Source organism: Grus americana, chromosome 4 (genome assembly GCF_028858705.1).
Source record: "Grus americana isolate bGruAme1 chromosome 4, bGruAme1.mat, whole genome shotgun sequence".
Taxonomy (NCBI): Eukaryota; Metazoa; Chordata; class Aves; order Gruiformes; family Gruidae; genus Grus; species Grus americana.
Window position 1 is genome coordinate 44048872 of NC_072855.1, and position 19331 is coordinate 44068202.

The following is a 19331-nucleotide window of genomic DNA, read 5'->3' on the forward strand; positions in this document are numbered from 1 at the left end:
AGTTTTAGTTCACAGGCTGATGCTTGCTTCTTGGTAGAACGCATGCAAAAAATGGCTTCTCTTGGACATACAATACGGTACTTGATCTAAATTATGATCAAATAGGGTAATTATCAGTTTATTCAGGATATTTTATGATTTTTAGCGTTAATTTAATATTATTCCTGCAGCACTTTACTGAAATTACTTGGAAAAAACCAAACTTTTCCTCCAGGAATTATTCAGATCTTTATTCGTCTGCTGCAATTCGTATGTGGCAAAATTGGCATGTATGGCATTTGTTGGACGTCTTTCAGAATGAATAGCTTCCCTCAGCTCTTTGCCAGAGCACTAGGCTGTAGTTTTGCGTTAATTACTGTAGCCTTTCCTCAGCATAAATTTTCTTGATTTCATTTTTATTTAATTGGATCAAAAGAGTCTCTCTTGTGGTAAAATTAAAAGACAGAGAAGGCAACTGTAGCTATTCATTGAGAAATCAGTATTCTTGCTGAAGTCCTATTTATAGATAATGAAGCACGTCAGCTCCTTTTTTTTTTTAATCTTGATTATGTGGCAATTCAGACATATGCGTATGTCCTGTTGCAAAAATAAGATATGTCTAGATATGATTAAACAACTCTTTAAAAAGAGTTAAAGGTTTTTTTAAAATACCAGGGTTTTGGTATACAAGGACATTTAAACCAAGCAACATCTTTGTAGCGATTTAGACTGATTTCGTTAAGCAAAGCTCAGAAGTTGAGTTACTTTTTCTGTACAATGTAGGTCAGTTGCTCTTACAACTTCAGGAGGAAAATAATGACCATATAAAAAGAATTAGCATTCAGGTTCACTTGTACTACTAATTTAGTGGGTGATGGGGCGGGGGGGGAAGCATTGGTAAGAGCGTCTTTGATCTATAAAAGTGAGGAATAGAAAATGAGATAAAAAGACATGCAAGATGTTCTTGAGGTACATCCAACAGTACCAAATGGCTACTCTTCATTCAGTGACTTTCAGATATGGCTGCTTTCCATTTCCAGTCAACTGTACTCCTTTTCACACAAGAGTCCTTAGCACGCGAAGGTACCTTTGTACCCGTCCTGCCTCCGTTGCTGCTATACATCTCTCCATTCCCATTAAGACACATGATGCGGCAGGGCCTCAGGCTGTAGTGATGTAATACTTGGTTCCGTAGGCCAGGTTGCACAGCACGGCCTCCAGGTAAATGGCTTTAGGTTTTTATTCTGAGAGATACAAATTAGAACTCTAAGGAATTTTACATATCGGAAAGAGTGTTTAAATTACTAGTGTATGAAATAGGAGAATCGAGGACATGATCAGCAAACAAAAAAAGACCAAGCACATTTCGTACAAGGCAGTAAATGAGAATTTTCACGCTTGCGTTGGTCTAAGAGAAGGCAAACTTAGGTGAAAAATATTTTCTAGGTGGAAGGTGGAATAACTAATATTCTGTGGTAACTCGAGGAGAAGACTGTACATCATTTATAACTACAGCTAAATAAACAGAAAGTATATTTGTTGGTTTAGCTTTTCAGAAAGTATATATGCTGATTTAGCTTTTCAGGTGTCGCCAGTTTTATTTCATGAGCTCTAATTTCAAAATGCATGCTTCAAGATACTTCTCAGCAGGCTGGACAATTTGATATTCAGGAAATTAAGCAGTGTGGTGAATACTAAAGAGAAGGTGATTCAAGTAAAGAGTCTCTAACAAAACTGTGATCATATATTATACCTATGTCTTAGGTGCCTAAGGGAACAGTTCTTCAGAGAAATTTCACTTTAATTGGACAGGACTGAAGAAAGTAGAGAAGCGTACAAGACTATGTAATGAGATGTTGATCTCCAGCATGTTGCTATATCCACCTTTCTCTCCGATTTCTCTCCTTTTCCCATTTCTACCATGCTATCCCAGCCTCCATCACACTATTTAAGACCAAAATACAAAGGGAGCAAAGGGACCCCATGCTAGTTGTTGTTCGAAGACAGACACTCTGGCACAGACTGCTGGGAGATGGGTTGTTACGGCTGCTGTAGTGGAGGAAAGACTTGTGGTTGCTTTGACAAATCCATCTCAAATCCAGCACGGAGCACATGGCATGGCTGCTCTCGTATTTCCCACAGAGTACATACTGCAAAATGCAGCACCCCCACCTGCTCTGGTTGGAAAATGAAATCTCGGCTTAACTGGCCTTGCAGCAAAATTATGATCTGTGCTTTGTGATACGGTAGTTTGATTTTTTTATTATTATTTTTTGTGTGTCTGTGTGTGTGTCTGTGTGTGTGTGTAAGTTGTTGTTTGGGAGCAGAACTTTGATTTAAAGGCATTTGCTACTTAGTGACTGGAGGAAAATGTCATGCCTTCAATTAGGTGTGCTGCTCTTTTGAAAAGACAGAGTAGACAGAGGCAGGAGACAACTAGCTGCATAGAGAATAAAAGTGACACACAAACTAGATCCTGTTGATAGATTGTAGAAATACTGTAGGGAGAGCAGGTAACAGTAGCATCTGCTTCTGTTCTTGACTAACTGTGATGAAAGTTAGTGGAGACATAGATTCTACCCCTTTTTTTCCCTTTGTTTCTTTATGGGCTGCCCACATGTAGGTTGTGTGTTGATTTTTTAGTAGTAAAGGCATATACCAAGGCACCTAAAGTAAATCTTTTCTAGCATTCTAGATGTGTGCCTCTTGTTCTTAGTACCAGACGTTCCCCATAGCTTTGCATTATGGTGATTGTTTGCTCCTGACCACCAGTTTAATGTTTCATCTGCAGTTTATCTGTCAGGATTGTCTTTTTAGATAAGGTAGCTGAAGCGTACTGTGCCAGGAGATAATGATCCTTTTCTTAAATAGTTTACAAGGCAAGAAAAGAAACAGCAATTGTAAAAGAGAAGCTCGTGATAGTACTGAAGGCTGATCATGTAGATCTCTATTGAACAAAGAATTGGTTAATGTTGTTTCAGCATTCAAAGAGGATGCTTGGAAAGTAAACACTTTGCAGAGTACTTTTGCATTCTATATATATTGATGTAAAATAATTTCTAGCAGATGGGAGCTAGGAAGAAGCTCCCAATATGGAGAGATTATGCTATAATTACTTGCCGGGGGGCTTCTTGCACGTTTCTTTGAAGCATCTGGTGTTGGCCCCTGTCCGAGACAGAGCATTGGATGAGAGGGACATGAGGTCTGGCTATTCCTGTATTTCCAAAGCATAGCATTTTTTTTGGTTAGTCTGTGTTGGGACGATTAGGATGCAGGTTCTGAAGTTCTTCTATTTGGTGAATGACAAGTTTTCTCTATAGTGCTTCCAGATTGCAAAACCAGCCACATCATTTTAGAAATTACCTTCTCAAATTACTTAATACCTCTATTTTACACTTTTTAAGGGTCTGCTAATTGATGACATACACAGCTAAAAATTTCGTAAGTTTGTGAACAGTGAACACCGATTATATCACTCAAGTCCAGCTCTTTTAACTGTCACTTAAAAAAGAAATATAGTGCTGTCTTCATTTTGATAAAACTGAATTATTAGTTCTTTGCAGATGATAATCTTAAGGTGTTTATCAAAGTGAGATATTTCATTATGTATTTCTTTTATTACGCTAGGCACGCATATCACACATAAAAGTGAATTACAGTGTATGTGTCTTTAGAAATGCACCCATTTCTGGTTCCGTTTTAAACTTTTAATAGGTGTTTTAAATAACACCACAGACATTCATTTGAATTCCAGCCGGGTTTGTTTAGTGTCACCTAGGGAAAGAAATAGATTTTATGTAAACTTCAGACAGACTTGCCAGAGAAGGATTTGTACCAGCTCATCTAGTGAGCTAACTAGATTGAGGTAAGGTTGTGCATAGATATGGCCGTATGATGCACCATACGATAGGGGATTTTTAAAATTTATTTTATTTTTGTGTTCAGTGGCTAATGTAGCAGGGGTCTAATTCTGGTCTTCTCTTCTTGATGCTTACAAGAGTTTCTTCTCTGGGATGTACCTTTTGACACAAGGCAATGACAAATATGTTTTCTGTGTTCTCTGTGACCCAGCTCAGTTCTTCCGCTCTGAAAGTCCTCTGGAGCTGTTTGGGGAAAAGACCGGTGGAGGTGTTTTCACGGCCCAAACCCTCCTCTTTTCAGCCATCAGACCTGGCACATTCTGTTGGACTGTATGAGGGGCGCTCCTTCTCTTGGAGCAGGATGCGGTGAGGCGTGCCTTGTCCTTCTTTGAGATGCAGTCCTTCAGGCACAGGCAATGACCACCTGTTGTTTAGATGGCGCAGAGCAGCCCAAAATGCTTTTATTCAAATTACAAGGTTTGAAGTCTCATCTCTGATCAACACTTGAAATCTGCACGAGGCAATTTTGTTCTCCCAACACGTGTGGAGCCCTGTGGTCCTTTATTACTATTATTTCTCCCTCCTCTACCCACAGCACAAATTCCATTCCTGCAAACTACCGTTGCAGCTGCTTTCCTCCAGCTGGTAGGTTGATAGTAGTGAACAGTTCACCGCGGAGCCTGAGCCAATTAATACTGCAACAAGTCACCAAAAAAACCCTCCCTAAACCACAGAAAATAAATAACTCAGAACTACATGTTCAGACTACTAACATATCTTCACCGCTCAGCTCAGTTCATCATACGCTGCTCCACTTCTTAAGAGCTTCTTTCAGAAGTGCTGGCTAGGTCCTTCAGGCCTCGTTTGAGATAAGAAAGATGTTTTTCTGTGTATTCCTACTCTGTGTGCAGAGTGCAGTTTCTACAACAGCCCCTAGTAAGTGATTTTAGCCTTCTTTTCAAATGCATGATTATTTCAAGATAGAGGTTGGCTTAAAGTCTTTCTTTGGATGGTAGGAAGAATTCAGAAAATGTTGCATGATGACTTTAGCTCTAGGTGAGAACAGAAGGTAGTCCTTCCAGCTGTGGGTGCTGTTTACATTACATTCGTTGTCATTTTTTTGCTAAATGATGGATAGGGAGAAAAATGTCAGAATGGGAAAAATATTTAATATTAGCAATGTCATGCCCATACCATATTCCTCTGGAAAGGCCTCTTTACATGCAATTTTTAAAAACGGAGTTCCTGAAAATACCCAGTAGTTAAAATTCCAAGCATTCACAGTGTGTTGCAAAGCAGCCCGTTAAACTTCACCTTCAATGTGGCACGCTCAGTGCTGAGCCTCTGCAGGAGAGCGACCTTCGGTTGTAAAGGTGTGAATCTGCAAACCTGCAGCAGATATGGAGTTGCTTCAGGAAATCTGTGTAAACAAAATGTTGTGGCCAACGTGACAGAAAATTACCATTAGCAGGAGGCAACGTGCAGACACAAAATGGGGATGGGGGCAGGCAGACAGTAAATCTGCAATCTGAAGGTAGGGAAAAGGAATACAAGCAGCTAAGTTTGCAGGCTGTAATTCTGTAGTGTGGTTAACAGCTTTTGTGTGAGCAGTGTGAAGCTTTTGGTTCTGCATTGGGCCATCATGAAACCACTTTGCAGAACGCTTAATGTATGGGAGGGAATTAAAATTGCAGATGTAATTCTCTCTATAAGAAGAGAGGCTTTACTGGGATCTCTAGGATATGAAGCAACATCCCCAGATCCACTAATAATCCATTTTCAGAGGATATTTAAAAATATCCATATTTATTTGTTGCATATTGATTAACCAAACTTTTATTACAAGGTGACATGCAGGGAGGCAAATTTTGGTCCTTTAAATATCAGGGATTTTCTCAGACTGTGATACAGGAAAGGGAAGTGGTTGACTACATATGATTTGGTTGTTCCATGTGAGCAGACTATTCAATTTTTTTTTCTTCTTTTTTCTTTTTTCTTTTTTTTTTTTTCTTTCCCCAGAAGACTCATGACTACATTTTGTAATTGCAAGAGTGGGTTATGAAATCAGTAACCGTTCCCTTTAAATTTCAGAGCAAGATAGCCTTTAAGAAGCAAAACCAAAACACGAGGTAGAAACCTAGAGCAGGGTACAGTTTTACAGCTGCCACTTTCAAGATTATTACACGCTTCTCTGGCAGTAAAGCATAGCAATTCAGGCTGAGGTGCACGTCGTGTTTTAGAAGTAGCTGTAGGTAGCAGTTGGGGGGGGAGGTGTGTTTCTGAGCACATTTACAATCCGGCTTCTTTCCTTTGAGGCTTAGTTCGTTCTGGCTTCTCGGTAGGAACCTCTGAAGCAGGCAGGCAGTCTCCTACCACCCTCCAGTGGTTTGGAGAGTACAGTACAAGCATAACGTTCGGAAAGCTTATTCGGAAAATAAAAAGGGAGTTATGGATATTTCAGGCTTTCTTCTCGGCACACGTATTGTTGCATTGTGGATTTGTTTGGTGACTTGTGTAAAAGGTCTTGTGGTTGTTAGATGTTACGAAGTGTTTTAGCACACCTGTTCCGTGGAGCATAACGGTATTCATGTGGTTGCTTGTATTTGCGGGATATTAAACCATCTGCATCTGTGGTGATTTCCAGTCTGGTTTTGTATAGCTGCCAGAATTAAGGAATCTGTGGGTGGTGACAATCGGATGTACGACAGTGAAGGGGTGCTTCAGAGGAGTCTGGGCAAAACCTGCAGTGTTTCTCTATCAGTTTAGTGACTCAATAATTTGCAAGTCATTATAAATATCTCCTCTGGCTGTTACAGTCTTCCGTTTCTTTCTCTCCTTCCAGTCTCTAGAGCACCTTAGGAGTATTAACATATAAGTTTCCAAGGAAAATTGCATCTGGGCACTTACTTTTGTGTTGTTTTTCTGTTCTTAGTGGCATATGATTTCTATCCATGGCATGTCACAGTGTGATCAACCTGACGGTTGTAGGTTTTTCCAGATCACTGATGAAGATAAAAAAATGTAACGCAATTTATTTTTATCTTGCCATCATGTACTGAACACAGAGAGCCGTGAGAATTGCAGAAGCTTCAAAATACAGCAGGAGTGAATCTATCAGTGGTTAAGGAGGCATTAAGGTGCTGTGTGACACAGTAGCAGCAGCCAAACTTACCTACCCAGCTGGACTACAAAGCACAAGTAGAAGGGGCTGATGCTTTCGCTGCTCAGTATATTGTTGTCTCACAGCCTTTACTATGGACTTTCAAGCAATTTTTAGTTCACATAATTGTGCTTTTATCAAAGCAAGTCTGGGCTAACATTAACAGTTAAATTTTAGATTTAAGCCTATTGCAAAAATCCTAAAATAGTGAATTGCACTTTTCTGCTCCAGGGCAACTTAAATTGCTGGCTTATCTACTAACATCACTCCTCTAGTAGAGAGTGACAGTAGTCACATAGTACTCTCTGTTCAGCCAAGCTAAAATACATGAGTAGGACAACAGAATCACCTCAGCTACCACAGGGATCACCAGGAGTAGAGCACAAAGTTTAATTGAATTTCACCTTCTGAGCGCAGCCCGTGATGACTGGAATAGAGAGGAGAACTGGGACTGCAGTTAGGGCAGAGCAAAACAGAAGCGCAGCTTTGGGAGACACCGAGCGCTGTAAAATGCTCCCAAGTGCTGTGATCCCCCTGCGTCTTTCCGTGTGAGCAGGAGTCTCTCCTTGGTCCTTGTTCCTTTCTTGTATGCCAACTGGGAGGGGGAGGTGCTCTGCACAGTCTTCCAGTTCCATAAGCACCCACGTCCTGGGGGTCCTGGTGGCCTCTCCCGGTCTCCTGCCAGCCAGCTTGTTTCTGGTGTGGTATCGTGCGTGTGGACGCAATAGGTGTGCAGACATGCTGTCTTGCGGGAGCAGAAAAGGGGCTGGAGAGAGGAAGCAGAGCCCGTAGGCCTTGGCTTGCTTTGTGGCTGGATTTGATCACGGGATGTTAGCAAAAAAGTCCCGCTTTAGCCCATTTCTGCTAGCTCCCTCTCCTGATACATCTTTCTTGTAAATCTCAGCAAAAAGCGTGTGAGGTTGTTCCTTTATTTACCTATCGTGCCTGATGGTCGTTTGGTTTCGTCTTTTTTTCTTTTCCACCTACAAAATGTTTACATTTAGAGTAGTGGGTTTCTAAAGAGTAGTAATTGTTCTTCTTTGACTTTAAAACTCCATGTGAAAAAGCTTTATTTGACTGGGCATTCAGATCAACATTGTATGGCTTTTGTGTATGTTACAGAGAGTAAAATGGCTATAATGAGACTGCAGATATACATGACAATGAAAATTTATCACAGAATTTTGTCTCCAGTAGACCAAAAAGTGTAGCATCAGAGTTGAGATGACAGAAAATTTCTGTTTAAGAACACAATTCATTCTTCTTTATGTTCAGCATTGATCTCCCACAAAGCATCCAAAGCTAAGTGAAGGGTTAAGGTAAAATCCTTTCTTCCATCTGGACAAAGACAACTTTTTATTTGGAAAGAAAGCCTGTTGCCAGGCTTGAATTGAATTTTCACTGCAAAAAGGATAAAAGTCGCCAGGTCAAATGCTGTGTAACCTGGTGACTGTAATGATATGATAAAACTGTAACGATAATGCCACAGTCTATCTGGTCTGCTGAATACTACCGCCATGAACTACAATGAACATGAGGTTCTGGGGTTTTATTACTTTTTTTTTAATGCCTCCCATTTTTACAGACTGTTATACGAAATCCAGCAAGCTTACTTTTCACTCCTAAGTACGTGTCTCAGAAACTGAATTTATTTATCAGCTGGTAAATAAGCTGCTAGCTTTGTCTCTTTTTATATTACTCAGGAAATATTTCAGCTCTTCTAAACAGCTATTTAAGCCTTGTGTTTGTAAAATTCTGGCAAGGGCTAGAAAATGTTCCAGAGACTGTGTTTTGAGGCAACAGCTCTGAAACGTGCAAGCTTTAGCTGTCTTTAAAGAATGAAATTTGTTTGGACTGGTATGTACTACTTTAAAACTAATGGCAGGAAGAAGCATTTCTGAGAGTTAGCCCTTTTGGTGACATTGCATTGACAGACCTCAGCTTTTACTGCAGTTGTGCTCCTTCAAAATGTGACCAGACTAGAAGAATGGCCATATTGGTTCAGGTTAAAGTCCAAGCGGCTAGCTTAGCCTAGATAACATTAGCTAAATGTTATCTATCTCCAACGCTAGCCATAAGCAATTTTGGGAAGTTTGTTATTTCCTCCCCAAAAAAATAAAAAATAAAAAAAAAAAACCCCAGCTGACAAAAAACCCCAAACCAGAAAACCAAAGCCAAACGCATACCTTCAAAGTAAATTTTTACCACCTCAGTACTCTGAAGGCCAAAGGTCCGTGTAAGCGGAGGAGCAGCTTCGCTGTCCCGGTGGTCAGCGTGGTGGCTTGGATGCTGAAGCACAGTTCAGTCTTGCAGGAGCACGACTGCAGAGAGGTGGCACTGTCGTATTGTGGTTTGTATTCCTCTCGTTCATCAGATGCTGGCAACTGACTCTGAGATTATTCATCGCAATTGAGGCATTTTGCTTTTAAATGTCATACTTTTTCATCTGTTTTCCAAGGCAAGCATTTAAGTAGAGAAGGGTTTTATTTTAAAGATGTGCTGAAAAAAAAGTCTTCACAAGTGAGATTAAAAAAAAAAAAAAAATCACCTCAAGAGTGGCATTGTTCAAATGCAGAGAATAGCCTATTTCATCTTAAAATAGCCTGAACTTAAGCTAGGATTTAGTGCCCTAGGTCACAAACATGATGGATTTAGTGCCATAATTCACAAACACATGCCTTGAAGATCCTTCTTGCGTTACCGAGGCTGTTTGACTGCTATCATGTACGATCATTTCCACATAATCATCTTTGCAAGTTTACTTGAATTTAATTTTCAATGCAGTTGCATTTCTTACGCTTTTTATGGACAGACTGTTCCACAACTGCATTCCTCTAATTTTAAGCAACTGAGAATAGTTTAAATATTACAAGCTAATGTTTGGGGGTTTTCTTCTCTCATCACCACAAGTGTGCATCAGGTAAAGTTCAGGTAAGTATTCAGGTTTTTACCTGCCTATTAACAAGTTATGGCTCTACTGCAATAAATTACTTCAGATGTCATTCGCAAGCAGACAGAAACAGAACACAAGTCTTCATTCCTCTGAATCTGTGAAAATGAGATAATTATGAATTTTACAGTGACAATGCACATACTACTGTAATGTGTATCATCAAAATCAAAGGATTTGTTGATTTTATTACTGCTTGCTTTTTTGGTAGAAAAAGCCAGAATGGCCTAATCAGTTTACTGTAAAATTTTACAAGTCTGATTTTGTTAATACTTTTTGTTTTTTAAATTACAGTGGGAGAAACTACAGATGACAACAAGTGAGAGGAGGAAAATAGTTTGTTCAGTCACATTCCACGTAATTGCAATTACCTGTGTTGTTTGGTCATTGTATGTTTTAATTGATAGAACCGCTGAGGAAATTAAACAAGGCAATGATAATGGTAAGTATCTTTAATCTTCTTCAGTCTTGTTGATAATGTAATGGGTGGATGTGAGATGCAGCTACGTAACCAGTCACATTCTGTTCTTAAGTAACGGCTTGCTGATACATGGCTCCATCAAATGCAGAGGTAATGAATGCATCAGTGCTAAAAGCTTATGTTATGCCCCTGCAGAGATATCTCTACTTAGTGTAATCATTACAACAGCTTAACTAGCCTGCTGGTTCTTCTTAGGTTAATCTCCCATTATCTAGATATTTCTAAAGCTGAGACAAAAAGATGAGTCAAATTCAAACAGCTCAGTGCAAGTTCAGGTCATAAAACAGCAATTTATTTATATTACCCACTTGAACCTTGATATCCTGTAAAACATGATAGAGCCCTTTCATCAACAAGCTTCCTAATACGAACTTCCAAGAGACCGTGTTCCAGTTGCGTTAGTCCTTTGTGTGGGAGTTCAGTAGCACAGAAAGCCATTCCTGTGTCCCTTCAAACAGAATTTCACTGTGAACGTCCTTATTCCAGTTGTGTTTACTGGGAGGGTGGTCAAATGGTGGAACAGAGAGGTCGTAGAGTCTCCATCTGTGGAGACAGTGAAAACCCAGCTGGACATGTGTAACAAAATGCATGTTTAACATAAGTAGGTTTCTTTTTGGACTATTCTTACCGTATGTGGCAACTATATTGCAAACTAAACTACTGTTTTCCATTTCAAATCTAAGTCTATTCAGTCTTAAATTTAGTCTTAAATATGATCTTGATGATGAAGAGGATAAAAAGCTTTTGAGTTTTGATCTGAATTGACTTTAAGCATTAGACAGTAGTGGGACAAAGGTCTCTAGCTTTGTGCCATACTCTGAAGTTAACATGGAAAACAAAACAGGTGGAGCTTTGTGCCTTGCTAGTTAAATATTTGATGATACTCCTGATGCTTGCCTTTCTTGCCTCTGAGAGGAAAACACGTAAGAAGCCTCAGTAAGTCATAGACGAGTGTATAATACAAAGTCTTGTTTTGCATTCTTTCTAAATAGATAGCCCTGTTTTTTCATCTCAAAAAAACTGGCCCTGAGGACAGGACTAGGAATGGCTTTGAACTTCTATTTATAAGTACAACTACACCACCTTACCCATTAAAAAGGGGAAAGGTATGTCTGTGGATTAGCTGAATTTATCCAACAAAACAGCTAACATGAATTTTGGTTGTTATATAGAATCCCTAAGAATCACATTTAATTAATCCTGGTAGGCTCAAAATTATTTGCGATTTGTATAGAATTCAGTTTTTGCCAAATGTAATGGATGATTCTCCACACTAAAAAAATGAACAGAAAGATGCCTTGGAGCTACTTACAATACACAAAAATAAGTGTTTGTGAAGAGAACTCTTTTGTCCCAAAATCTGCTTGTTGGGGCTGGGGGGGGAAGTATTTTTACAGAATCACACATCTGTATTGGGGAGGGGAGACATATCTGTAGTTTGCTTTTCTCTCTTTTTTGTTATCTCTGTTTAAATGGGAAACGAGGGGGAAAAGACAGTGAACACTGGAGAAAAAAAACTTTATGAACATATTTTGGGGAGGAGAAAAACGGAAAGCCCTGAATAATAATAGTTTGTTAATATTATGTAAGTTTAAAAATATTTTTTCAAATGTATCTCTCAAAATATTTAAAGGGTTTTTTTTTTTTCCCTTACAAAAGCATTTGATGCAAATAAATAAAAGTGTAAACCTCTTAATTGGTAAACCTGTCACTGGTCTATAGAAAGGACAATTTAAAATATATTTAAAATATTCTAGAATTTATATGGCACCAGTGGTAGGGAGTCAAGTTCACATACATTTGCTCTACTTGAAGAAACAGGTCTAGGCTTAGCTGAGCTTTGTCTAATAAAGCTCGAGTCTGTGAAAATATGTCAGTTCTGGAATATACTGAAAGGTACAAAATTCACTGTCCCAGACTTCAGTTAAGCAAAAAATGATGCTTCCTGTATTGCCATGGAAGAAACAGCAGCACCTCTGTACTGCTAAGAGCTGGAAGAAACTCTGAAGGAAAGCTGAGCAGTTTATTCAGCCACTTTCCTTGGAGCTCAGCGCTCCAGCTGTGACTTGCTGGTTCTAAATGTCATTACCCACTGATGGGGCTTAGTCAGATGCAAAGCATATTGTTTTCATAATTAAAAGCAAGAAAGAGACAGGGATTTTTAAAAGCAGTTATTAAAGGGAAAAAAAAAAAAAGGGAAAAACAACCATCACTGGATATGACACCTTAGCAAACAAACTATTCTTTGTTACTTTTTGTCCCAGGAACAAGGGACTGAAGAAAAGCAAGACAAACATTTTGTGAACAAATTTAACAAATATAAAAGGATTAGTCCCTGGCAAGTTCAACTAACCAGAGTAATAGTGGTGGGGGAGATACAAAGTGATTTACGTGGTCTCTGTATGCTTTCATTTTGCTGCAAATTAAAAAAAATAATTGGCTAATACCATCAGTTAATATATTGTTACCATTTGTAAGTACTACTAAGGAGTTACCATAACAGGGACAACTACAGCTACTGCAAATATTTTGTGTGCTTTTGCAATAATTAATATTCTTTTGGTCTCTGTTCGTTTATTTAATTAACAGCCCAGTTCCTATGTGTTTAACAGTAAAGGGGATGCTTAGATTCATGAGACTCACACAGCTGGCTAAAAGCAAAGACCTGGTTTTGAGTAGTCCAGGTTACCAGGTCTAGGAGGCAAGAGGTAGCTGTTCCTTTATGTTAGCCTACTGAATGGTTGAAAAAAAGCAGATGTAGTGGTATGAACTGAGGAGAAGGCTGTTCTTAATACAACATTAATCTATTATTTTAAAATCTTAAGACCACATTTAGGACAAAGCAAATAATTTTAATATTAGTCACACCGTAGTCAAGTTCTAATACTCTCATCGCTAGCTTTTTTGTGTTAGCAGCCATATAGATTTCTGTAAATATCAATGTGATCTATCAATGCAATGAGAAAAGTAAGAACAGCTACACCAAAACCTACAAAGTTACTTTTTTAGTACATAGGAATATAGGTTCTGCTTTTTGATATAGGTGTGTTCAGGGGGGTTGCAGACTGCAGGAAAAAGAAGCCACCGAAGGCAGGTGATGCAGGAGATGAGTCCTTTCCACTAGCTTTTTTTACTATATCCTGGCTTCAGGATGAAGCTAGGACCAGGTAATAATATTGTAAATGTTGGTGTTCCATACCCTAAACAGTGTCATGCTTCTTGCACGATTAAAAAAAAAACCCCAAACAGTAGTTGTTGAAGATGTGCATAATATTTCTAGGTATCCAGTTACCTCGGGTTTGGTACTTGTATTTTTGCTTAAGCAAGCCATTGAATTGATATTATTGAAGAACAGTACAATGTTTTGGTTTTGACTGTATCAAGCATTACGCTTCCCTGGTGAGAGTGGCCTTGTGTTCCTTATCTGACCAAATTGCGGTGAAGTCAGTTAGAAGCGGGAGGCAGATGTAGTTTCTCGGCTGGCCCATGGGACAGGAAACTGCTGCCGTTTTCTGCTTGAGCCACCAGTGCCCCAGTAGCGTGTACGTACCTGGGAATTCTTAGCAAATGGCTTCTTTTCAAAATGTTTTACTGAGACTCCGTACTTGATATTCCATGTATAACTACGGTAATAAATATAAACATTTTATTTCAAAGGTGTCCTTGAATGGCCGTTTTGGACAAAACTCGTTGTGGTGGCCATTGGATTCACGGGGGGCCTGGTCTTCATGTACGTGCAGTGTAAGGTTTATGTGCAGCTGTGGCGCAGGTTGAAAGCCTACAACAGAGTCATCTTTGTTCAGAACTGCCCAGACACCGCCAAAAAACTGGAGGAGAAGAACTCTTTGAGCACTCAGAGCTCGGACGTCAAGGACGCAGTGGTGGTGCCAGTAGCACAGACAGGTACAAACTCTCAGCCGGCAGCTGAAGAAACGACATCTGAGGTCATGCCAGTTTGACAGCGACAGCATTGTTTCTTCCTTGCAGAATAAGGCGTAGTGTTTTCTACACTACAAATGCTAAAAGAGAGTAGAAATGACTGTGCATTTTTTCAGTTAAAAAAACAAACAAAAAAAACCCACACAAAAAACAAAATCCTACAAGGAAAATGGATCCAGCAAAGCAACTTGTTACTGTATGGAATGTGACCGTTCGTGAAGTAGTTTCTCAACTAGTCAGCAAGTGTAGTGAAAGTGGAAGTGTAGAAAGTGCAATAGAGAACAGGTTTAACAGACAATGCCAAACCCAGGTGACAAGAGTACTTTTTTTTTTTTTTTTAATTGGATGGCTGGGAAAGTAGAAACAGACCTGATGTAATCATGTTGTTTACAGAAAACAAAAACCTTTCATCTGTTTACTACTAAAAGTTGTATTTGCTATTTATCTTCTTAAAGATACACTTCAAAAGGGTACCAGTCAATTTTATATGCATTAACTGCATCGAAGTATGAAGAGCTGTACCACAGCAATCACTCTCTAAGCCTCCTATGGTAACACATGTTCACCTGACTGCAGCGCAGCCTGAATGTTTGGGCAGCTGTGTCAACTGAGGATATTTGAAACAATTGAAGTGTAGCATTGTTTTTAAATATGCCTGAATTTTTGCAAAGTAAGCAGTTCCAACCAGTATAAACTCATGTCTCCATAAGCTACAGATTTTTTTTTTTGAGTATAGCTGTCAGCAAAATAAGTACAGGAAGGAGAGAATGTGTAGATACGTATTTAGAAGAGCAGCTCAGTTGTTTATTTTACTTTGGAAGAGTGGATTAGACATAAATTGGATACACAAGTTTTGAGGCAGGACTATAAAAAAAAATGCAGTTTACTGCAGAATCACACAAAAGTAAACTGCATACTATCAAAGGTCTGAAAAAGGATGACACATAGGGAAGATGGAAGCCATTTTTGGTTTTATTTTTTAAGATTCATAATACAGAAAGGCAGATGTAAGAGAATATACCTGCGTATCTTAAGAGAACAGTTTTGATCTCCTTGTTCTGAAAAGTTAGTTTTTATCTTCCCGACTGAAAAAAACAAATCAATGGTTTCCCTCTGTACAGATAAACTTGAGGTGTTAGAGATTCAACAGTTCAGTTGTTAACTTCGTGTTTCGAGCATTCTCATAAAAATGAAGTGTGAATAGCATTAAAGGGTGCAATAGATAAATGAATGTAGATATAATACTGTGTCCAACAGGGTGAATTATATATAAAGAACCAATTTTGTGATTCGCTTCTCATACCTGTGATGTTTACCATCAGGACACAACAGCAAGTATTGCCTTGGAGTAATTATGTACTGGCATGGACAAGTCTGGGGCCTGAACGTAATGTATTTTTTTTTAAAAAAATTAAAAGTTCCTTTTTGATCTTGTATTTAGGTAAAGGAGGAAAAGCAAAAAGCAAATAAAGAACGCGAGTAAAGAGGATAGGAGAGCACAGGTTCATTCAAAAGGGGAAATCTGCCACAATTACAAGTGAACTAGATTTCTACAGAAGCCTTGCAGTTTCTAATGGTAAACTTCCTCTTTACACATTTTCCCAGGTTCAGTACTAGCAAGAAATGTGTCTTTTATCAGACCATTATGTTCTTTTGTATTGGAACTGCTCATGTAATTTGGCTGTGAATAAGTGATTGTCATCTAGCTAGACAGGACACAAAACCTTGGTGCTTGAACAGGCCATAAATACATACTAATATTTGCTCAAAGTTACTCCAGGTGAGTTGGATTAATGTTTAAGTTTTTCCACATAATGACATGCACTTTTCATATAAAATAACTCTCCAATCATACAAATGAATTGGAATTGTAGCAGCTTCTCATCTGAAATGACATACAAGAGTAACCAAATTATGTCTGTTTATAATTGTGGAGACTTCAAAAGGTCTTCAGAAAATGATGACAGTACTAAGGAATGCCTCATAACTGCACGTTTAAGATAGTCTGCAAAGGCATGGTTTTCCAAAAAGTGTAAATCTACTTGCTAAAAAGTAAATCTCATGATATCTCAAGTTAGACACTTAAAATTACTAGCTGCATCTAAATGTTTGGAATGATGCTTACAATAAAACCTGATGAATCATAACAAAATTGACTGACAAGGAACATTATTATGGAAGATAATTAAGAGCTTTCTGAAATAATGAGAAAGTTTCTTACTGACAGTAACCCTGCCTCTTTAGTCAGCTTGTTCTTTGACCTGCTGTAGCATCATGAGCCTGCTGAAAGTACTTTATCCCCTATTTTGATAATTTACTGGAGACAAACAATTCGCATTGTTTTTTTCTTGAACGGGTATAAAATTCAACTCAAAGAAAAAAATACCTGAGGCTTCTGAAAGCTGATTTGTAGCATCCAACAAGATTACTGTACATTTCTAAAACTCAATTGAAGAGTCAGCAACAAAACAGACAACTTGCAAAATTTTATACTAACAACTTCAACTTTATAACACTATTTTGGCACTCATCTCAATGACACATGCAACTGTACTTACAGTTAGTTAAATATAAGAATGGAGAAAGACTTCAGTTCAAATTCCTCCTCTCCCTTTGAAATATTAATTTGAACAGCAGGAAAAGGAGCAAAATGGGACAGTGTCTGCTGAGATAGACAAAGAGAGAAGTCAGCAGCAAGAGAGATTACAAGAGGCTTGAAGCAGTCTTTAACCTTTTAAAGCATTACAGTATTAGCCTGTGCATCCCTTTCTCTTTGGTGCAATGGATATTCTAGAGCTTTCATGGATTTCGTGCAGGATTGGAATTTATTTCTGAAGCAGGATGCAACCTCTTCAAGAGGGCAAGGAGCTCTTCACACCAACATGCCTTGCACGAGTAAGGAAGGTGCATGAATACAGACACTAGACAGCTGTTTATCAGCCAATGTTTTTTTCATTCCCACACAAAGCACAATTTTCTGTATCAATTTAATAACCACGGGATTCTATCCTGCAAAAACAGTACACTGAAGGTTTTAAGACACATTCTAAGACACTTTAATGAAAATGATCTATCAAGTAACAATCCGTATCAAACTGCCTGTGTAGCCACAGTGCACCTCAGGCAAATACGCTGACAGTGGAATTTAGCGTGGCTAAACCCACAAGGGCAGAACCTTTTTTCAGTTTTAATGAAGGTAGGTAGAAGAAATCTGGTGTCAGATCAGATCTGGAATTTTAAACAAGATACTCCTAACCTGTGAACATGCACGTTTCTTTTTCTAAGTTACAAGCATTATAAAGTTTATTTCAAACTGGCATAAACATACCACTTTTGACCATCATTAGCATTACGAAGATTCTCAACTAGTCCACTCACCCACTGCTCTATTTTAAAGCAGTGTTTATTTTTGTTGTGTAGAAAAAAAGAAAAAAAAGTAGTAATTCCCCATCACCAAAACAAGCTGTTTATAATTTCTAATAATGCAATGAAACTTACTCTATGATGAAAATATTTTACTGTGTATAATATTTGGAACTACGAGTTTGTGTTACTTGTTTAACTCCCTCTCTTTTGCAAAAGAAAAATTGTATGTTTTTGTGGGTGAATGTGTACTGAAAGACAGAAGGTAAGGGAAACAAAAGTAATATATCTGCTTATTGTTGTGAAAAAAATGTATTTGTATTAAATGACCCAAATTACTGTAGTATTCTACATTTGTCACTTTGTTATATAGAGCATCACGTGCTGAACATGAACTAGCAAGACCACACTCTTGCAAGAAAGGTGAACAATATACTCAGCTGTGTACTTCATATCAATAAACCTGCTAGCTCAGAATGGCTAGTTTTGGGTGCCGCACCTTGGCAGAATGCTCAGGAAAATACTTCATAGTACAAAAACACTTGAAAAGAACTATGGTCGTTTAACTGGCAGAAAGGAAGTCTGTGAACAGGCTTCAACTCCATAAAGAACTCCCAGAAAGCCACAGAGCAAAACAGACAACTAGTACTGGGTTTCCACTGCAGGAAGGTAAGAGGAAGAAAACTTCCTAAGGAGAGCAGTGCTTTGGAACAAACTGTTATATGTGATTGTGGAATGTCCAACACTAGAAAGCTTTAAAGATGGGTTGGACAAACAGTTAAATGGTTTAAAGCTAAACCCACTTCAGATTGTCGGAATGGACCATGTTCCCTTTTTTGTTATTTTAGACTTCTACTTGATAAGACGTTCTCCTTTTCCAAAAACCCTTAAAGATAAATGCTTTTTTTAATGAAAAGAAATATTACATTTGCATTGTAAAATAATCTGTGTACTTTAAGTCAGGTGTAAAACCAAAGTATCTTATCTTGATAAATACACAGTGTTCCAACCAAACTACAACTTTAGTTTTCTGAAGAGGGTTGTATCCATCCACCTACCCCGTATCTTTCTCCTAGCTTGTCAGTTGGGAAGACAGTGGGCCGGCCAAGTTTCAAAACCTCACAGTTCTAGCTGGAGTAAGTCATCTTACGGCTGGTGACTACTAAGAATATACAGGCAAAACACAGGAGAAGTGGTCTAACAAATTACATTCCCTACATCCAAGACCAACAGATTGTTCATTTTGTTAAAGCTGCCCTAACTAGCTCACCATGTAAATCAAAGATGGATTCACACATCCCTACAAGATATAATAAGAAGAAACAGCATAACCACAGAAATTCTAGTAATAGATATATTCATTTCCTTTTTTTAGCATATGGAAAAATAGAGCCAATAGAGGTATAGTCACTATACCTTTTTGCTTTGCACACATGAGTTTGAATCTCTTGATGAACGGTACCATTAGAACAGAAAACATTTCTGTTCAGTTTGCGCTCTGTATACACACAAACAAGGAAATACGCTATGTGGTATTTACTCACACCTCCTCTGCCCCCTACCCCCCCCATAAAATATTGAGGCTGTTCTGCATGAGCT

At 38.5% G+C, this 19331-nt stretch overlaps 1 protein-coding gene across 1 annotated transcript in view; it reads left to right on the top strand.

Moving 5' to 3' along the window:
- MARCHF1 (membrane associated ring-CH-type finger 1) overlaps positions 1 to 18073 on the top strand; it is a 243542-nt gene extending 225469 nt beyond the window's left edge. Inside the window, exons 7-8 of the mRNA XM_054825517.1 lie at positions 10244 to 10391; positions 14088 to 18073. Of these exons, the coding sequence (XP_054681492.1) occupies positions 10244 to 10391; positions 14088 to 14389 (450 nt within the window). The 3' untranslated portion in view covers positions 14390 to 18073. The remainder of the gene's footprint in view (positions 1 to 10243; positions 10392 to 14087) is intronic.
- Positions 18074 to 19331: the final 1258 nt, after the last annotated feature.